This window comes from Rhamphochromis sp. 'chilingali', assembly GCF_963969265.1.
Source record: "Rhamphochromis sp. 'chilingali' genome assembly, chromosome: 21".
Lineage (NCBI taxonomy): Eukaryota > Metazoa > Chordata > Actinopteri > Cichliformes > Cichlidae > Rhamphochromis > Rhamphochromis sp. 'chilingali'.
In genome coordinates, this window is record NC_137949.1 from 28,907,992 (window position 1) to 28,927,500 (window position 19,509).

The 19,509-nt window shown below is 41.6% G+C and overlaps 2 protein-coding genes across 5 annotated transcripts in view; one reads left to right on the top strand and one right to left on the bottom strand.

Moving 5' to 3' along the window:
- Nucleotides 1-1,460: 1,460 nt before the first annotated feature.
- Nucleotides 1,461-7,527, top strand: tacc3 (transforming, acidic coiled-coil containing protein 3). 2 transcript variants are annotated; one of them, XM_080871082.1, is made up of 17 exons: nt 1,461-1,603; nt 2,821-2,983; nt 3,312-3,430; nt 3,508-3,545; nt 3,665-4,775; nt 4,885-4,927; nt 5,021-5,165; nt 5,275-5,333; nt 5,414-5,544; nt 5,672-5,756; nt 5,855-5,980; nt 6,387-6,454; nt 6,543-6,586; nt 6,680-6,840; nt 6,950-7,056; nt 7,134-7,254; nt 7,337-7,527. In XM_080871082.1, the coding sequence occupies exons 2-17, from the start codon at nt 2,822-2,824 to the stop codon at nt 7,400-7,402; spliced, it is 2,586 nt and encodes an 861-aa protein (XP_080727208.1). In that variant the 5' UTR covers nt 1,461-1,603; nt 2,821; the 3' UTR covers nt 7,403-7,527. The 2 variants fall into 2 exon arrangements, with proteins under 2 accessions (XP_080727208.1, XP_080727209.1); XM_080871083.1 differs by having other exon boundaries at nt 2,821-2,977.
- Nucleotides 7,528-7,908: 381 nt separating this feature from the next.
- Nucleotides 7,909-19,509, bottom strand: part of LOC308389598 (fibroblast growth factor receptor-like 1) — a 35,684-nt gene continuing 24,083 nt past the window's right edge. For 2 of the 3 annotated variants that reach the window (XM_080871087.1, XM_080871086.1), the window contains 4 exons: nt 13,509-13,577; nt 11,436-11,720; nt 10,433-10,786; nt 7,909-9,976 (listed from right to left, as the gene is read on the bottom strand). In XM_080871087.1, the coding sequence (XP_080727213.1) occupies nt 9,537-9,976; nt 10,433-10,786; nt 11,436-11,720; nt 13,509-13,577 (1,148 nt within the window). In that variant the 3' untranslated portion in view covers nt 7,909-9,536. The remainder of the gene's footprint in view (nt 9,977-10,432; nt 10,787-11,435; nt 11,721-13,508; nt 13,578-19,509) is intronic. The other variant, XM_080871085.1, reaches the window with a different exon arrangement.

Genomic DNA, 19,509 nt, shown 5'->3' on the forward strand with positions numbered 1-19,509 from the left:
ATCTCTTTCTTAACCCTGTAATATGTAGGGACTTTGTTACTATCAGTCTTTCAAGAAAACAAAATGTCAATTGTAACAGTTTCATAGGCATAACCTTTTATTTTTTGCATCAGTAAGGAGATACCAAAAGAATTATTAGCCGAAAAGCATATCTTGGTATGGTGTGAAGTGTGCCCCTGATAATCTGAGACAACTGGATAAGTGGAGAACAGAAGAAGTGACAAGACTGAAAAACTGTCCACAGCAAATGAACAGTATCTGAAAGTTATGTCCTTAAGAAATAGGACAAATCTAATAAAGACCTGACATAGGACCTGCGAGACACATCTGGCCCTTCAGTTGATTCATCAACTGTTCACCGAAGCCTTGTCAGAAATAGATTTTTGACAACCATATTTCCACTGACACTGACTGAAAATCAGTAGCAGCAAGTCTTATGGACTGATGGATCCAAATGTGAAATGTCTGGTTAAAACTGTCAGTATAGAGAGGTATGAAAAAGGTCCAACAGTGTTTGTCTTCAGACATCTGTAAAACACAGTAGAGGATTTGTCATGGTTTGAGGCTGCATTTCAGTCGGGGGTGTTGGGGACTTTGTCAAAAGAAAGAGCCAAGATCCAAAGAAGATCTTTGAATGTCTTTTTTTAACCTCATATACTGCAGTTCTTTGTATGTTTTTACATGTTTCAATAAATCACTGCACCTATATATTAAAAGAGGGGGAGGAGGTCAAGACTTTTCAACAATACTGTAGGTAATGTCAATAAACTACCTCTTAAAAGTTCCGGGTGACAATAGGCTAATAATACAAGTTTAAATACACAAATCAAAATGCACAATGCTTATGTAGGTAAAGAGTTCAAAACTAAAGAAGACTAAAGACACCCGATTAAGAAATTTTCAAGCATAATACTAACAGCCTGAAGGCAGAAATTAGAATGATAATTTAAAAAATCAGAATAAAACAAAAACAACCAAAAAAGATAAATGATGAAAGAAATGATTGGACATAAACAATGTCATTTGGATCACGTTAGACTAATGATGCAGACGCTCAAGTAGCTGTGTCGTTTGATGAAGTAGATTATTGATAGATAAGTAACAGACAGAAAACCTACTTCACCTACGGGATGTACGTATCTAAGAGTCTAATGACAGAAAATAAAAACAAAAATAAACTAATCCCTTTCTAATGTAGTAAAGTAATTCAAAATCCAGAACTGTAACACAAAACCTTATCGTATTTTTTTTCTTTAAATATATGTTGTTGTTTTTATCACGCTGTGTAGTAGTTTTGGTTTAAGGAGTGTGTAACATTTTATTTTAGAGCACATTACCTTGCCACTCCTGTCATCTTTAAAGCTGACTCGAGTGCGCAGTCACCAAAATACATCACATCCGTTCTTTCACGGATTGGCTGCTTAACCGGGAAGTGCGTTCCCTTTGAACGCTTCCCCCGATCTAATTGGTGAGTTTCACGGCTTTTAAAATCCAAACGGTTGTCACCCACACAAGGCGAGGGTTTTTCAAAAACGACTTTGTTTCTTATCGTCACTGTATAGACGAAGACCCGGTTTCTCTCAGCACCATATGTTTTATTGAGGTAAGTGGTAGATACACGGGATTACAGTTTAGTATGTTATTTCTGGCAATGTTTGGTATTTTAAGATGTGATGTTGAGATTTTATTTTCTTCGACTTTCCGTTAACTAAAGTGTACCGGTTAGCTAGCAAAGGTGCTATTGTCACTTTACTGTTGACGTTAACTATATCAGTGCTAGTGTGTACAGGGTGTCGAAAGTTGAATTAGCTTTAATGAAAAATTTGGTAAAATTGAGTAGGGAGTAGATGTCTGTTTGTTGTAACCTAACCACATCGTGGCTTGTACTCTGCGGTTTATGTGCATTGTTGTTCTCTTACTAATAACTAACGGTTGAATGAAACACTGCTCTCCTGGCATCCATCAGAGACAGTTGGGGGTTTATCTACCGCTTCAGTGCCAGCAAACGGCTGTCTTGTACAGCCATTAAGACACCAGGGAAGGTTAGTTCGCTATCCATTATTTGTAACCAGGTTTGTAAACTTAGGCATGCTAACCTTTGGCTACAAGAAATCACGTGTTGCTGCTTGGTCATATATGCGATTCATGTAGTTTAACCAGTTAAAATAACTTGGAAGACTCATTCCTCCCAATAATGCTTCATTCATCTAGGGCTTAATACGTGACTTAGACAGCATTAAGTCTAAAGACTAAAAGCCAAGGCTTAGATAAATATTTATATACCAGGATTTATCAAAATTGGCGGATAAATATTTAGGATTTTATTTTAAACTGATAATGCTATATTATCTAAAAGCATTATTTTTGTTACCAAGTTGTTGACATTGACTGCCATTTGAGTGTGGAAAAAATAAACTCTTCAAGACCATCTGGTGGCCAAACCATGCAACTGCTGCAGCGCTAATTCTACCTAAAATATTTTGTTGTGCACAAATGCACAAAACAAATGTAGTAAAGTGGTGGGATCAAAGGCAAACGGTAGCCTTACTGCAAACCACCCGGAGAGAGGAGTTCAAATGAGTTCTAAGAACTTCACCAGGAGAAGTACCGACTCAATATATCTGCCTTGGTTCTTGTGTAAATCTTACATTATTTTTCTCTCTTGCTCTCCACCCACACTGAGTAAACTGTAACCAGAAGAGTGCCTTATCAACTGGTTGCAGCTTTAAGACTGACGCCTCCTTCAGTGGTGAGGGTTAGAGGTCCCAGTACAGTCGCATAACAGTCTTTTCCTCTATTTTTTTTTTTTTTTTGTTACAGGATGAGCTCTGTTGATGTTAATGATGAAAATCGTGGGGTCTGCCCAGGAGGAAAGCACAACTCTCCTAACGACATATTTGCCCTGGATCAGCCGACTGGAAGGCCCTCCATCCTACGTCAGACAGAAAACCTGCCCAGCAAGACTGTACCAAAGGGGGTAAAAGTAAAAAAAAAAAAAAAACAACTTTCATCCCATTCCATTGTATAGTCACAAGGCAGTGTAGCCCTGGGCAGAAAGCTAATGCTAATGACTGTCTTTCACTCTTTGACTATGATGAAAAATTATTTACTTTTGGTACTATATGAACTCTGACCTCAGCCTGTTTGTCTCTAACCAGTGTTAACAGAATTTTAATAAGATGGACAAGAAAACCTATATGAAGAAAAAGAAAAGCAGTTATTTGTAGACAAAAGGTTTTTCAAGGCTCAAAACCAGGCCTTTTGGGGGCAGCTGGCTACTTCTGACTACTGACTAAATAATTTTTGTGTAGGTTTGTTTTCAGACTCCAAGAAGAGACCCTGTGACTAAAAGAATTCTGTCTCCCAACAAGTCTGTCAATTTGTTGAGTGTTGACGAGAATACGAAAGTTATGGATTTGGATAAATCAAAGTAAGTGTCATTCACCAGTATGCCTTCATTGAACAAAGTGTTGCATTTAGGTAACTTATCATGTTTTGGTTTTGTAGTACTTTGCCACAGGAAGCCACTGAGCAACTCAAAGAAGGTAATTTATTTATTTATTTATTTTTAAACTTGTAAGTTATGAGCTCTTTATGTATTTTCCCCCTACCACTGCTGAGAGATTAGCAGATACCTTCATTACTTTTTTCTTTCCCCCTGCAGAAGTGTCATCTTATCCCGATGACAACATGCCAATACAAAGCAGAGGTGGCTATATGCTGGATTTTGGAAACCTTGATGACTTCAATCCATTTCAGGGGTCTAACAATATGGCTCTCTCACCTATGAGGCCTGCTGTTGAAAACCCCCCCGCAGATCAAAGCAAGTCTAAAAACACACCGCCAGTGAACATCGTGGAGGAGCCTATCAAAATGGAGTCTGCACTAGATGAGACCCTTCCATTCAGCGCGTCTGTAGAAAACTCACTCGCTGATCTTTCTGCCGATATCTGCTCCACGGAGAGCAGTGTGGTTATAGTGAAGGTTCCAGTGGTTGAGGAAGACAATTCATGGCCTGCGACACCTGATGAAAAACGGCTTGGTGTTGCGTCTTCAAGCACAGATCAAGAGAAGTCGTCCAGCAGTTTTGCAGAAGATGCTCCACTCTCAGCAAAAGGTTCTTATAACTTCGATTTTGACAACCTTGACGCAGTCAATCCTTTCCAGACTGGTGGCTCTAAAATTCCAAATTCACCTGTCCTTGGGCGAAAGGTGTCAAATGAAGATGCACTTGCAGAGGAAAGCAAACAATCTGTTGTTGAGGTGGCCCAAGAATTGCCTGTTCAGCACGAGGTGAAGCATGACGCTACAGTGGATCTGATATCTGCCGACACAGCAAAACCCCCTCCTGCTGAATCCCAGCCGGCTGATGACCCAGTCAAGGAAGGCCCAACCAAGAACGGGCCTGTCAAACTTGAATTCAATTTTGATGATGGTGCTGAAGTCAAACGGAAACCGCCACCTAAGAAATTTGGCAAAAGGCCAACTGGTGTAAGACCTAAAGAGCCAAAGCAGGTGTCTGATGTCAAACCACCAAAAGAAGCTGAAGTGAAGCCTGAAGTCAGTTATGGTGATGCTGATGCTTTACAGCCTAAAAGTTCTTACTCGTTTGACTTTGAAAAGTTTGACGACCCAAACTTCAATCCTTTTGGCACAAAAACGGCCATAAACAACTCCCCCGTGTGCAGCAGGAAATCCAGCCCAGAACCAGTAGAAACCGCAGTTCAGGAGCAAACTGATGTCCCTGTGACAAAGGAGGCTGAACCGCCAGCACGGTAAGAGAAAGTAAAGGCTTAGTATCGTTATTATTAGCAGCAGATGCTTCACTTACCAGTAGTGCCATGTTTCACTGTAGATTCACTCTAAAAGTTTTCATCTTCTCAGTGCTGAAGACAGTTTGCCAGCTCCTGAACCAAACAATGTACAGGTAAGTTGGAGGAATGTACTTTGATGCAACTCTCAATATATTGTGTATGTGTGGGTTGTTTTTAACAAACATCTGTTTATTATGGAATGACAGGTTGCAGATAACAAGGTTGTCTCTGACCTTGACACCAAACAACCAGTGCAGAATCTCCCTGAGTCCTCTGAACCCTCTCAGCCTGAGCAGAAGGCACAAGCTGGCATGCTAGACTTCAATGACGAGTTTGTTCCTGGAGCAATGTGTGAGTAATTGTTGGCTTCAGCTCTGTTTGAACCAAACCGTGCTTTTGTTCAATCCTTAGCAGTAATGGAAAGCTCTTACTGCTTTTAACCCACGATCTTTATCTCCAGTCATGACCAGTGACTTTGATGGACAGATTGACTACCTCGAACAGTTTGGGTCCAGCAGTGTAAGTGCTTTCTTTATCTTTGCTAAATGACTAAATCCTCAACCACAAGGTTCAAAGTGTTTACATTTTCTCATCAATAGTTCAAGGAGTCCGCACTGAGGAAACAGTCCTTGTACCTAAAATTTGATCCCCTCCTGAGGGAGAGCCCAAAGAAGTCTGCAGGCCCGGGTGCTCAGATTCAAGCCCCCCCCCCTGCTGCCCCTGTTTTACGGTACGGTGTAGTTCTGTTGTGCTGCTGCTCTCACTGGACATTAGAGCCGAATTTGATCGGCTTTTGATTTTCTGTAAAATAAATTTATCGGAAGGGAAACCTCTTCACTTTGTTCTGTTTAATTCAGGCTTGAAACACCACAGACTGCAGATAAAGTGGCAAATGGTCCACAAAAAGATGATTTCAGACTGCTTGACGATGCAGCAGCATCGGTGAGTCTCTTGTACTCTGTCCGCTGGACCGGTAATTTCTCGTCGCCTTTGTTATTTCTGCTAACTTTGTTGAAATCTTCTCCACTTATGTCATCTAGACTCCAGTCCTTGAGAGCTTTGTCCCTCCTTTCCCGCAGCCAGCAAACAGCGAAGATGCTATCATCGAAGTGCTGAAGTACAGTCAGAAAGACTTGGATGCAGCAATCGCCAAAGTGCAGGCAGAAGTAGGTTGTCTGGCTTTTCACATCCATACAGCATTTGAACACAAAAACATCCACATTAAATTATGATACTTATTTATTTATTTTAAAATAATCAGGTTTAGCCACACTTTAAACACAAAGATCAAAATTTGTATCTACATGTAGCAGCCAATCAGAAGGTTAAAAGTAAAATGGCACTAAAGTAAAAAGGCCAGAAAAGATCAATGGGATTATTTTGAATTGTGGTTTATGCAAAGCTCCTCTGGATCCAAAGAATAAATGCTTGGCATTGAAGTTGAGCGTAATTTTTTTATTTAAAAAAAAAATAAAATAAAATTAAAAAAAATTGAGTAATGGGTTTTCTAGATGATGGGCACCATTCTTAGTCTCAAGGAAAAAATAAAGTGTACATTTCTCTCTCATATAGGGTAAAGAAAAAGAGGACCAGTGGAGTATGAAGAACAGTAAGCTGCTTGATAATGAGCAAGAAATGAGGTGAGCTGTGCATCATATTAAAATTTCTTGTTGTTTTTATATAAAATCAATTTTGAAGATCTTTGACCACATTTTGTCTCCGTCATAGGAAAATAGTAGCTGAATTTGAGCTCATGATCACAAAGATGATGGGTAAGTTATATGTACATGTTGCGCTCATCAGAAGGGTTAATGTGTGGGGTATTTTGTCAAACATTTAATTTAAAATTTCCTGCCACTGGTCAGCTGATCAAGAGAAGGAGAGGGAGGTGGCCCAGGCGAAGCTCAATGCGGCTCTGTTGGAGAAGGAGCAACTATGCAGCGACCTGAACGCTATGGAGAGATCTTTAGGCGAGCTCTTCAAGAGGTTGGAGAAGTACAAGGACGTTATAGAGGGTTACAAAAAGGTCAGCTCATGGAAGCCAGACAAATGTTTGCTATAATTTCAAATTATTATTATTTTTTTTTTAATGTTAAGGTTTAAATGTTGAAATATTTTCTGCATCCTCTACCCAGAATGAAGAGACTCTGAAGTCTTGTGCACAGGACTACTTGGCAAGGATCAAAAAGGAGGAGCAGCGCTATCAAACACTTAAAGCTCACGCCGAGGAGAAAATTAGCCAGTAAGAAACTCTGGCCTTTTATGTTGAAGCATCAGGAGACTTGCGTTGACTAACTTGAATTTAATTCTCACCATCAGTGCAAATGAAGGAATAGCTGAGGTGCGATCCAAATACAAGGCTGAGGTATCTGCACTTCAAGCACAGCTGCGCAGAGAGCAGCTGAAAGTGCAGTCACTGGAGAAGAGCTTGGACCAGAAGGCAAGTCGGCATGTTGTTTTTCATGAATTTGCAGCAGTATTATCACTTTTCTTCTCATTTCTAAATTCTTTTCTTGTTACAGGAGAAAGAGGCAGAGGAGCTCACCAAACTTTGTGATGAACTCATATCCAATGTGCAAAAGGGCTGAACTTGGTTTTAAATGCTGTTTGCTTCTGTTCTTTATCTTCATGTCCAGAGTGTCTTCTTGTGTGGTGAACTGTTTGTCTCTTTCAATGTTATACTGTAAAAAGGTTAATAAAAAGGATTTATTGATCTGGTGATCATTCTTGCATCAATCTTTAGTTTTGCTTGTATGCTATACTCAGGGATTCCCAAACTGTGGGCAGGTGAGGTACTGCATGTAGCCTGCAGTTATAACAGAATTTATTTTTTATTTTTTTTCATAAAACAATTTTTCAAGGTAAATCACTTTGGAGTGAGCAGTTAAGACTGGGTAGACCCCATGGGATTTTCTTGATGTTCTAAGTGGATTGTGGCACTTCTGACTTTAGCAATGGCTGATATACAGGACCCTGACCACTAGAGGGCAGTGCATGCTCTCATAATTTAACCTTCTCAGCTGGATTTTGTATTCTAAGCGTTATTTATGGACACGACAATACCACAGCTTTTTGACTCAGAGAAACACACCTGCTTTAAAAACAGGCAGCTCAGTGTACTCGGCCGTCATCTGTCTGGAGCCAAAGCTCATCTCCATCCTGCCATACTTGCAACAAAACAAGAGCTCACTTGATACAATGCTCCCCTTCTTTCCTGAGTAATCACAGGGTCCTGTCACATCACTCCCACAGCAGGACAATGCACTTCCTAAATGGTGAAAGGAAATCCTACCTAGATTGGAGTTGAATGAGTAGATGGTGGTGGTGCAGACTAGAGAGGGGGGAGGAGAGGGTCAATTCACTTAAATGAGAAAAGATGCTGGTTGTTTGGTGTAGTCTTGCAGGGGCCATCACTCATCTATAAAGCAACTGTGAGACTGCTCTTGTGTCTGTACAGTATCTATTCATTCATCCCAGCACGTTCTGCCCCTCTGTGGGCATGCCCTCTGTGTCACCCTCGACGGACACTTCAACCCACTCAAAGGAAGAAAGCTGACCTGCGTGCCCTGACGGTTTCATGAAAGGTACGCCTTCATCACAGTGCACACTGCAGCTTTTAACTAATACCCAAAATCCACTAATCTTCAGGAAGAATGCATCTGTTTTTGTTTCTGGTCATTTAATCAAACTATCAAACCTTCAAACTTTTTTTTTAAACCTTAGAGTACATCAAATAAGATTGTCAAATACAACCAATTACATACAAAAAATACCTAAATATTGGCATGAAGTAAATGTGAATAAACTGAGTGACAATATTCAAATATGTACTATACACAACAACGTAATAACATTACATAGATATGCAAAACGCTTTACTCTGAAAAATAAACCTTTGATACATTTTTTAGCAAAATAAATTAAATAGTCATCAGTTTGATTATAAATGACTACAGCTTCATGAACTGTGGGTGGAAAAGGTTGATGTCAAAAAGACTCATCTTCTCTTGTTTGTCAACATACTACTGACTACAGATGGGAAGCTACCACAAAAAAGGTTAAAAAATGATAATGTAGACCAACACAGTTGACATGGCAATGTAATTATTCCACTCTGTGAAAGACAATAAACATTTATCAGTCTATTCTATATCACTTTTGACAGAAGTCAGGGATGGAAAAAGGTAACATAAAGGATAGTGGTCAGCATTCCCAGCATAATGCATCTTTAACAAACAAAAGGACAACCTGAGTAGGAGCGTAAAACCAGCCCTTTTGTAAGTCTTGAGTACCATTTTCATCTGTGCGCTCCAACAGCTGAGCATGTGAAAGATAAAGACCAACTTTCACTTGAGAAAATGGAAAATTCATCTGATGAGGAAGACCTTTCAGCTGGTCCTAATAGCTGCTATTAATCTCACACTCTTAAAAAATAAAATAAAAACATCCCCGTCCTTTTTAGTAAGTGCCCGCCAAGGATTGATCCATTTGTAGTGGTGTGAGAATCTGACAGGTATAAAAAAAAAGAGCAACAAATATGGAAGTTTTTATGTAATAACAAAAGGTGTGTATCACTGGCCACTGTTTTTCCACACATTGTACACTTTTCCAACAATCTCCATTTTAAAAAATTAATGCCAGGTGAGTGTCACTCCAGAGTTCCTGTTCAGTCCGCAGCTTAATGTCCGCAGCTTAGAGGAGAGTATTTGGGAATATTTGGCACTAACACTGAAAATGAATGTGTTGATGCTGATGTACTTTCCCATCCACGTGGGAGTGAGTGTGTGTGTGAATGTCTGTGTAGATTTTGGGGTAGATTTTAGCGGGAATTGTTGGTCCTCCCTGGCCGAGGAGGAGCTGCTGCTGCTGCGCGAGGTACTCCTCATAGTTCATGGATGTCACACAGTCTTTCTCGGGGCTGGAGGAGCTGGACGAGGGAGCCGCGCAGCCCCTGTCCCGCTCCCGGTGCGGCAGCCGGTGAGAGCTCTGCAGTACCTGCGCGGCCGGGGAGCTGGGAGGAGGACAGTGTTTTCTGCTTTGGCAGAACCACAGCAGCACTGTGCCAAAGATGAACACTATTACTGCAGGGATGCCAATGATGACAGGCCAGGGGAGGGAGCTGGAGGCTTGCGGAAACATCGGTGTTATGTGAGGCTTAGTGTCTGTAAAAGAAAATGAGATTCCAGCTTTTAAATGTTTCCATACTCTGTTGTCTGCCAGCAAACTAACAGTTGTAGTTTTATTATCACATTACTTGTTGTTATTCATCGCTGAATATGGGTTGCTGAGAAAACATATGTTTGATTTAAAATCATAAAACAGAACAAGAGAGGAAAAAGCATGAATTAAAGTTTAAAAATGCTACATTTTTACTGAATGATTAATAATTAATTGATGGGAAAAATAGCCTAATTAGTTCAAAACATACTGATGCCTCCAAAGGTACCTTTTCCTGATTTATGCATGCATATACTATTTGCACTAATGCAGATACATAAAGAAAAAAACACAACATTTTTGTATATGTAATTCGATTGATAGGTTGATAGCACTGGGCTTTATCCAAGCTTTTCTACAGTTTACTGTAACACTGCAGACAGACATTCCTCGAGCCTCACCTGGCAGCACACTGAGGAAGGCACTGCGGAAGCTGTAGCCCATGGTGTTGGCGCCTAAGCAGATGTACATGCCGGCGTCGTCCTCCTTGGCGCGGCTAATGAGCAGCTTGTTGAGGTAGGAGCCGTCGGGCCTCGACCACACCTCACCCGTGGGGAGCACCACAAACCTATGGTCCCCCACCTCGATCGTGGAGTTGTAGCGGCTCTCCTCGTTGGTCTCCACGCGTTTGAGCCACTGAATGACCGGCTTAACGTCGCTCCTCACTTTGCACTGGAAGGACGTGGTGCCGCCGTAGTCTACCGTTGTGTTGACCGGGTGGGTGCCTGTCAGGACAGGTTTGGAGTTTGTCCTCTCTGAGTGAACATACAGAGAAAAACAAAACAAAACCCAACTTGTCAAGATGCACACAGACATCTTTTGACATGACAGCCCCTCTGCGGACAGAGGAGGTCTTAGTCCTCCACGCTGTTATTACCCTCAGGCTTAGAACTTATAATTGACATTGAGGGAAGAATACCACATGTAACACAAGAAGTATGTGTGATTAGTTTCCTCTCTTTCTTTGCTCCTGGTTGTACAGCACACATTTCTCATGGGAAAAGGGGGGGGGGCAGTGGGTCTGGCAGACAGCTGGGCTTTAATCAGCTCCAGATTGGGTGGATGGTCTCTAAGCTGAGCTCTCTCCCCTCTGTACAAACACCAAGGCACAAGCCCCCACTCTCAAACTTGCGTTCTTAGTATTCTTCTCATATACATGATTACACATTCATCCATGCAGGAAGAATATGGATACGGCATGTTTTTCCTTGGTCATAATCAGACCTGAAACAGTGATTAGGCTGTCTGAATTTCCTGCAGCGATGTACATAAAATCACAAACATGAGACGCACAAACAGCAGTAACCATTTAAAATAATTTGCTCGGCCTCATCTGTTAGCCCTAATAATTCCAGGTGAGCGTGCTCGGTATGTGTACAGCTCAGCTCTCTGCGGGATACTCACGTATGACCTCAACTTTGTACGTGGCGTTGATCTCCCCGGCACAATTGGAGACCCTGCAGGTGTATTTGCCGCTGTGCTCTGGCATCAGATTCTTCAGACTCAGAGTCCACTTCTTCTGACGGCCCTCGCCGACCTCCTGCTCCGTCAGCGGCCGGTCGTCCTTCAGCCACACGATGTCCGGTCGAGGGTTTCCACTGGCTGCGCACTTGAGCCGCACTGAGCTGCCCACTGGGCGAGCTATCACTCTCTTCCTCATCTTTGTAGGTTGAGTGAAGCGGGGACGCACTTTGGAGGAAAGTACAAGCTGGTTACTTTGAGTAGATAGTATAATTTACCTTTTTTCTACATTTCTCAAGTGAGGTTTTATGTTTCTATTGATATCTATAGAGTTTCTAAAAAATTTCCTTATTTCCTGACCTACACATACTTTTATGATGGTGGAAGTTTGTATTAACCCTCAGAGGTCTGGAGGAATGACTCTGACTCCTAACCCTGTGCTATATGAATATGTAGTATTTGCTCTTTTTAAAAAATTATTCTCCCGAGTCTTAGCAGTCAAAAGTAAAATAATAATAATAATAATTCTAACCAACATGCATCAAAAACTATAAAGATATTTAACAAAAAAGGACTTTTTTTCTTGTCTCCAAGAAGGACAGTGTTCAGGGCTGGGGTTCTTGGTCATTACTGATGACTTAGACTTAGACAAACATGTAAGTAATCCCTGTGAGCCAAAGGTTGAGGCTTCAGACTGCTTACTTTTAGTCAGTTTTTTAGTCAGTGAGAGTAGATTTCCTGCGTGCTCGGGCACACAGTTCTGGCTGTGATCACAGGAGAGTCTCTTAATGAGCGACAGCTAATCAAAAGATATTTAGTAAAGGGGGATAAAGCAAAAATAACCGATTTAGGAAAGTGAATAAATTGAGGAGCTTCTTTACATTTTGCTGGGAAAATATGTATTGACACGTGCAAAACTTACATGGAAAAACAGCATATAAGACAAAAACAGCAAAAAACGGCTTTCTTGTAATTTCTTTAAGTCAGGAATAGTTCTCCAGGCTTTCCGAAGGAAATTCAAAGCTCTTCTTTGGAAGATGGATGCCTTTTGTTCTGTTCTCTGTCAAGATGATCGCACACTGCTTCATCAGTCTTTGGCTCAGTGAAGGCCAGCTCATGACTGATAGTGTTCCACAGTGTATTATTTTCTATCTAAGTATAGTTTTACTGCGCTGCAAGTGTGCTTGGGATCAATGTCATGCTGAAAAATGAAGCCTTTCGGATGCTTTCCAGATAGTATTGCATGGGGGATCAAAATCTGCCAACACTTTTCTGTGTTCGTAATTCCAACAATTTTGACACGATCCCCAACACCATTGACTGAAGTGCAGCCCCACACCATGACAGAGCCTCCACCATGTTATACAGGCTGAACTCACGGTTGCACCAATGATGTTTTGAACCAAAAAAATTCAAATAATCAACAAGACCTGCCCACCATTCAAGGCTTTCAGCTAATGAGTTTTTAGGAATTACCTTGTTGGTTCAAAACTACAATTTTACGGCCATCAAAATGTGTTTGTCATTTTTTGCTAATTCAAATAAAGAAATGGAAACAAATGATATGTTTTTGCAATAGTCTACTAGTAACAAAGGACGATTTAAAATTGTAACTTTTTTTTTTGCTGTGCTGTCTGTTATGTGTGGACACAGCACTGGTTCATCCCTTGAGTTAGGTACATTTTTATGATCAGATGATTCATAGGCCAGTGGTGAGTGGTCCAGCAAAAACTGGTCACGTAGAAGGAGAAAAACTCTGCATCAGCTCCTGAAAGCCTGGAAAACTGTTGCCCAAGACCACGTTAAACACTTACAAGAAAGTCTGACTCCTTGGAAGAGAAATCTAAAGAAATGAGGGGTGGCTCAAGATTTTTGCACAGTGACTATTACACATAGGTTTGCCCACAGCTGTAAAAGTAAATATGACTTGCAGTACATGCAATAAAGCATTCAAAACAACTCAATTAGTCCTTGAATTTCCAGCTGCAAAGTCGAGAGCATGCACAGAAGTCTTACCAAATTTTTCACCACCAAGCTCGGCTCCATCCGGTGCCCTCAATCCAGTTTTATCAGAACCCGAATCATCTGTTAACACAGCAGAAAAACACAAATAAGTCAACAAAAGGCTGAGTGAGACATTAAGGTCCTCACTACAGTATAGAAGAATCTGAATAAGTAACAATTATTGCACATTTACTGTTTTGGGTGCATGAATACAACATCCGGTACACACTGACATTTCAGATGACAGGCTCATTTTAAATCCTTCCATTACAATCCCCCTCTTCTATTCTGTTATAGTCATTTTGCAGTAGCGGTGACCGGATACAAAAACAAGGCAAGAAAACTGTTCCTGGCTCTCACCAATTCAATTCAGCATTTATCGACAGGCTCTTCTGAGAGTGTTGCATGCTCAGGTCATACTGTGCAGCGTTTGGAAGTAATATGACCAGTTTATATAAGCTCGCTTCCAGGAGACAGCTGTGGAGTTTATGTCATTGGCTGACATCATACAGCTGAGCTGAGACAGGGGCTTAGAGGAAATATAATGAGTGAAACCTAATCGATGAGTTTGTAATGCGTATTCACTTTTCGAGTTAAGCAGTGATGAATTAATGAAGCAGATCAAGTTTCTTGCCAATATTTACCAATGAGTGCAGATGGACATTAAGCAGGTTATTATTGAAGAAGTGTTTCAATTGAATGATTTATTTTTGCGATATTAATGAGGTGCAATTGCACAAAACATCCTCACGTTAAAAAACGAAAAAAGAAACCAGCGTATGTGTAGCATTTTGGGAAAAAAGGATTATTTTTTTGTCATTTAGCAGCACCTCCATTTAACAGTATGTTTTAACAGCGATCCCATAGGAAAATCTCCCAGCCAGTTTATTACCTTCTAAGACTTGTTTTGATTCCCGTTTCAGGGCAGCCTCACGTTGGGATTTTTTTTCAGATGCAGTTTGGCACACTCGATTCCCTCTCAGGGTTTGATTGGGTCAGGTAAAGAGACCAGATGTGACTTCTAACCTCCTCATTCTGCCTCCCTCTGAGTCCCCCCGAAACCCTCAAAGCTCTCTGGGGTTCTCTGGGTACAAACCCTCCTTTGTTTGTCCCCTGCAGCACCAAGCCCAGCCATGATGTCATGGCTATTTGAAGGGGTTTAACTGGCCAACTATAATAACCCATTCCTTTAAAAAACAGCCTCCAGTGGAAGAAATATTTCTCTGTTGCTCACTCGGACTCTCCACATTCCTCCTGGTTCCTGAACCTCCCAATCCAAACAGAACATGGTCCCACACTGCCGGGGTTTTCTTTCTGACTTTTTTCTCTTTAATCTATTTCCTCTCTACTTTTTGGCAATTTCAGGGAACAATGGTGCCCTTTATAAGTCTGTCCTGTTAAAGCTATCCCTTGCCACTATTGTCCTTGCACAATGTTGGCTCACTGGACTGCAGACAGGGGTGATGTAGGACATCTCCTGGCTGCCATATGAAGGTTATTTTTGGAAATCTGAAAAATAAAATCAGTAAAGGAGAAGTGCTTAAGAAGCCTCCTCTATAAATGAGCATTTTTGTGTCCAGGAAGGTTAGTAAAAGCTGTTACACACTATGGAATCAGTGCTCTCTGTGTGAAGTCACAAATTCTTCACGCAAATGGGACAGTGCTCCAGTGAGACTCAGACTAAGCTGGCTAAAATACAGTCAATCTTTTTCCACACAGCTCCCATTCATTCATGATCTAGCTACAGTGTTTGGGGTCTGACGCCATTCCCTCCCACTTCATTCACAAATCCAGCCGCAGGAAACAGGTCACGATACACTGGCCTCCTGTGCCAGCTGAACCACAGGAAAAGGCCTGGATGATTTGGGGTCACAATGAGCTCCAGATGTTGTTGGGGACACTAATGTCCAGGGAAAGTTATGCTCAGTGGCCTTGCATCACACTCTGGAAATCTCCAAACAGCTCTCACATGTGATCAGTGAGACACATGGCAGTTTATCCAGCCTGACAACATCTCTAGAGAGAGGAGAAAAATGAACAATGCGAGCCAACATTTTCACCCTAAAATAAGGAGCGCTAATCCTGTAATATTTAATCTGCACAGACATAAACATTAACATGCAATCCTCTAAATGCTAATCAGACAATCCCATATTAATCCTCGTGAAGCCTTGCTGTAGCCCGAGCAGCTGAGGATGAGACTGCTGCATGCATCGGTCTATCCTGGCAGGGGTGCTAGGAGGTGATGGGGGCCAGTTGTCAGGAGACCACCCCAAACAGGGCCCAAACAGCCAGCTGGAGGGATTGAGGAGGCGCCATGTTGCACTGACTGACCAGATTCTTCAGATAGCTCTTGGGAGGACACGCTGTCCGCTGGCAGATGGGAAGAGGGATATCTCTCCAGCCTCAGTGGAACCCCCTCCACCCCGCCTCCACGGATCAGCCCGCAAAACCTCTCACTCTCGCACTTCCAGTCTCACTCCACAATCTTTATCTTACTGTTTTTCTTCTGCTTGGCCTCTCTGCCGGGTCCCAAGCGATGTCTTAGGAGTTATGCTCTCCATGCTGAACTTGAACAGCTGCCAGGATTTAGCTGACCCTCCTCCCCTGACCGGCACTATAACTGAATGCAGTTGCTCCTCTTAACATGTTCGCTCCAGTAAAAATAATACACGCACATGATGGATACTTCAGTTGTGCTTGGAGCCCGCTACCCCTCATTTACAGAATTTCAAATAAATAAACTATGTTCTCTGATCTCTCTAAGCACCATAATTTATCCCCTAAACACACACACACGGACAGCAGGTTTTACAGCATGCAGCTAAATTAAAAACCGTACACAATTAGGTGATTCAGTGTTACTGGAAAGTGTTGCTCATGATAATTGCAGACTATTTGGCTGTATTAATCTGACTTCAGTCCTGCAAGTATTTTGACAATGAGGCTCCCATAATCTTTGTGGCAACCCGAATGAAAATGCACCCCTGATGGAACAATTACCTATAAAAACAAACGCTGCGGCGATGGCCTGCCAGCGAGTAATGGGATGATAGACAAGAGAGCTGAAACAGAGGAGGGGGTGTTCTTGAGAAATGCAGAGTCCATTTGTTATGCACTCATTGCCACCAGCACCCGAGGATAAGTAGGAAATGGAACAAGCCAGTTCAGGATTAAGAGTCAGGCCAGAAAGTCTCCAGCTAACTCCATAAAGGGTCAACAGACTTCTGATAACAATCTCATGGAAATATGCTTCCAAGAAAGACTTAAGATTAAACTTGCAAAGGATTTTTTTTAAAGAAGTCTCAAAGAGGAGTAGGGCAATGCATGCTCTACTCAAAGCAATCTCTGATCTCAAAGGAATCAGTGCCAGCTTCATGCCAGCAACATCTAACTGTTCATTTGTCTTCTCACTCAGCGGAGCCACAACAGAAAGTCAAACCACACAAATTATCCTCAGGGAGAAAGTTATTTATCAGTGAGATTAATCGGTTAACTGTGTGTGAGAGTGTGTATGCCTGCGTGTCTTTATCTCCCAACTTTAAATCAATATTTAAATAAAAAATATAGCCCAAATAACCTCTGGCTCCACTCTGGATAAATACTTCATTTTCAAAAATCGGTCATCTCACATGTTCAAAGAAAACATCGGTCTGGAAAGTTTCGGAGCTCCTTTTTTCTTTTTCTTTTTTAATACTTATTTGGTTGTTTAGTTAAGCTTTTTCTCAACTTGGAAAGAGATCTAAAAATGTCACAACTAGTTTATATTTGTCAAGTTTCAATGAAAATGATAAAGTACAATCCCCTAAATAATACTCCTTGCTTTTTCACAAATCTTTAAGGAATACAAAAAGTACTTGATAATTGTTTTTTCTGAATTTCCAGACACAAACTGACAGAATTCCTGGAAGTGCAGGCTGGAAAGTTTCATAATAAATGTTTATTTACTAACAAAACAGTTTGAACATGCTGCGAAAAGACCTTTTCAACATAGACGATTCATTAAATTACTTGCCTAACTTACTTTAAGTAGTTAGATTACTCGGCAAACATGTTTCTGATTTCAGGGGAAAACCCGACACCCACATCCAAACATATAAGGACCCAACTACCTGCTTCCACTTTAACTCACAGTCCCAGGTCAGCTTCTGCTACAATTACTACATTTCAGTACTTGAACCTCAACTGGACCTCAAGCTTCTATCACTGCTTTCACCTACACATACATTCAATGGCCATTTTATTAGATACGTCTTGTTATTACTGGGTTAGAACCCCTTTTGCTTTCACGGCACAGATTCACAGAACAGTCCTCAGAGTTTTTGGTCCATGTTGACACAAAAGCATCACACAGCTGCTGCAGATTTGCCAGCTGCACATCCATGATGTGAATTTCATGTTTCACCCCTCCTAAAGGTGCTCTACTGGACTGAGATCTGGTGACTGAGGAGGCAATTTGAGTAGAGTGAACTTACTGTCATGTTCAAAAATTTTGAGATGATCTGAGGGCACAGGCACATTATCCTTCTGCAAGCACCCATTAAAGATGGATACTCTGTGGTCACAAAGGAATGGACATGGCCAGGAACAATACTGTCGATACAAGGCAGGGTGATGTCGTGCCTCCCATCTGAATGCATCTGAATACGTTTTTCTAGTCTTATATAGTCCAATTTTGTGAGTTTGTCTGAATTTAGCATCAGTTTCCTGTTCTTAGCTGACAGGAGGGGCACCTGGTGTGCTCTTCTGCTACTCTTCTACATACTGTGGTTGAAACTAGTGGTTATTTGAACCGAAGCACTCTGGCCTTCTAACTCTGACCTCCGACAACAAGGCATGTCACATTTGTCTTCTTATGCTTCTTCTCTGTAAACCTTAGAGATGGTTTTGTGGAAAAATTCTAGTAGTGAAATTTCTGACAATATTACCTAATAAAGTGACTGGTGAGTGTATGCCTAGCTACAGTGAGTGCTCACACGTCATCTAAAACTTCCAGCAATTCAGATTTAACTCTAACTTTAGCTGAACTCTGTATTTTCACTACCAAGACTGCCAGCTCCATCTTTAACAAATTCTTTACACTCACTATAAAAAGTTCACAGGAATGTCCTTTAACTACACATACAGCCATAGCCACGTCTGACTTTGATACTATACAGCACAACTATACTACAAACCATTATAGCTGGCCCCGTGCCCCAGTCTCCAACCTTTCATTTTAGCCCAATCAACAGACACCCTCATTTTCAACTCACCAGCAACAGACAGAGGGAGACCCTAAAATAAACTTTGGTCTCATCTATTCCCCACTCATGCGCATGCTTTACTGCAATAAGGGCCGTTTTCTGAAGTGATTTGTGTTTTCTGCTTGTGCCTGATTATGGCTCTTCTTCGTCTGAAGCACGCCTGTCACAAGACCCGACTGTAACTCCTCCTGCGAGAGCGCACAGACTCTGGCCCAAATTAGGCATCTTAGAGTAATTAGAATAAACACAGCCTTCACGCTCCACTCCGCTCATTCATCATGTGCTGCTGTAGCGCAGAGGAAATGCACTGTGTTCAAAAGTGTGCAAAAGAGTAACACACTCGGTCAGATTGTGCTCTTACAAGAGCTGCGGGAGAGGCTGGAGACAAACTTTTACACTGAATGTGTTTCTTATTGTGAGGCTGCAGACCTCCTTCCTCTAAAGAGTGTGGCCTAAGGAAAAGGAAGAGCTGGAGATCCAATTGAGTCACAGAGGATGAAGTAGTATGAAACAATATCCCGTGCCGCTGTTGACTTTGGGCAGACAGAGGTAGAGGCAGCAACACATAGAACAGATGAGAGGATCAGCCACTAAACCTCCATAAATCTACTTGTTTTAGACCTTGACCTCTGTGAGCGATGCTTTCGTTTAACATTTAAACTGAGGTGAGATTTCTGACTGCCGGGAAAAGCTACAAATCTGGCCCCTAAACACCACAGCGGAACTGATGAGGCCCGACAGTACAAATCAGGGACTGACTCACTGCC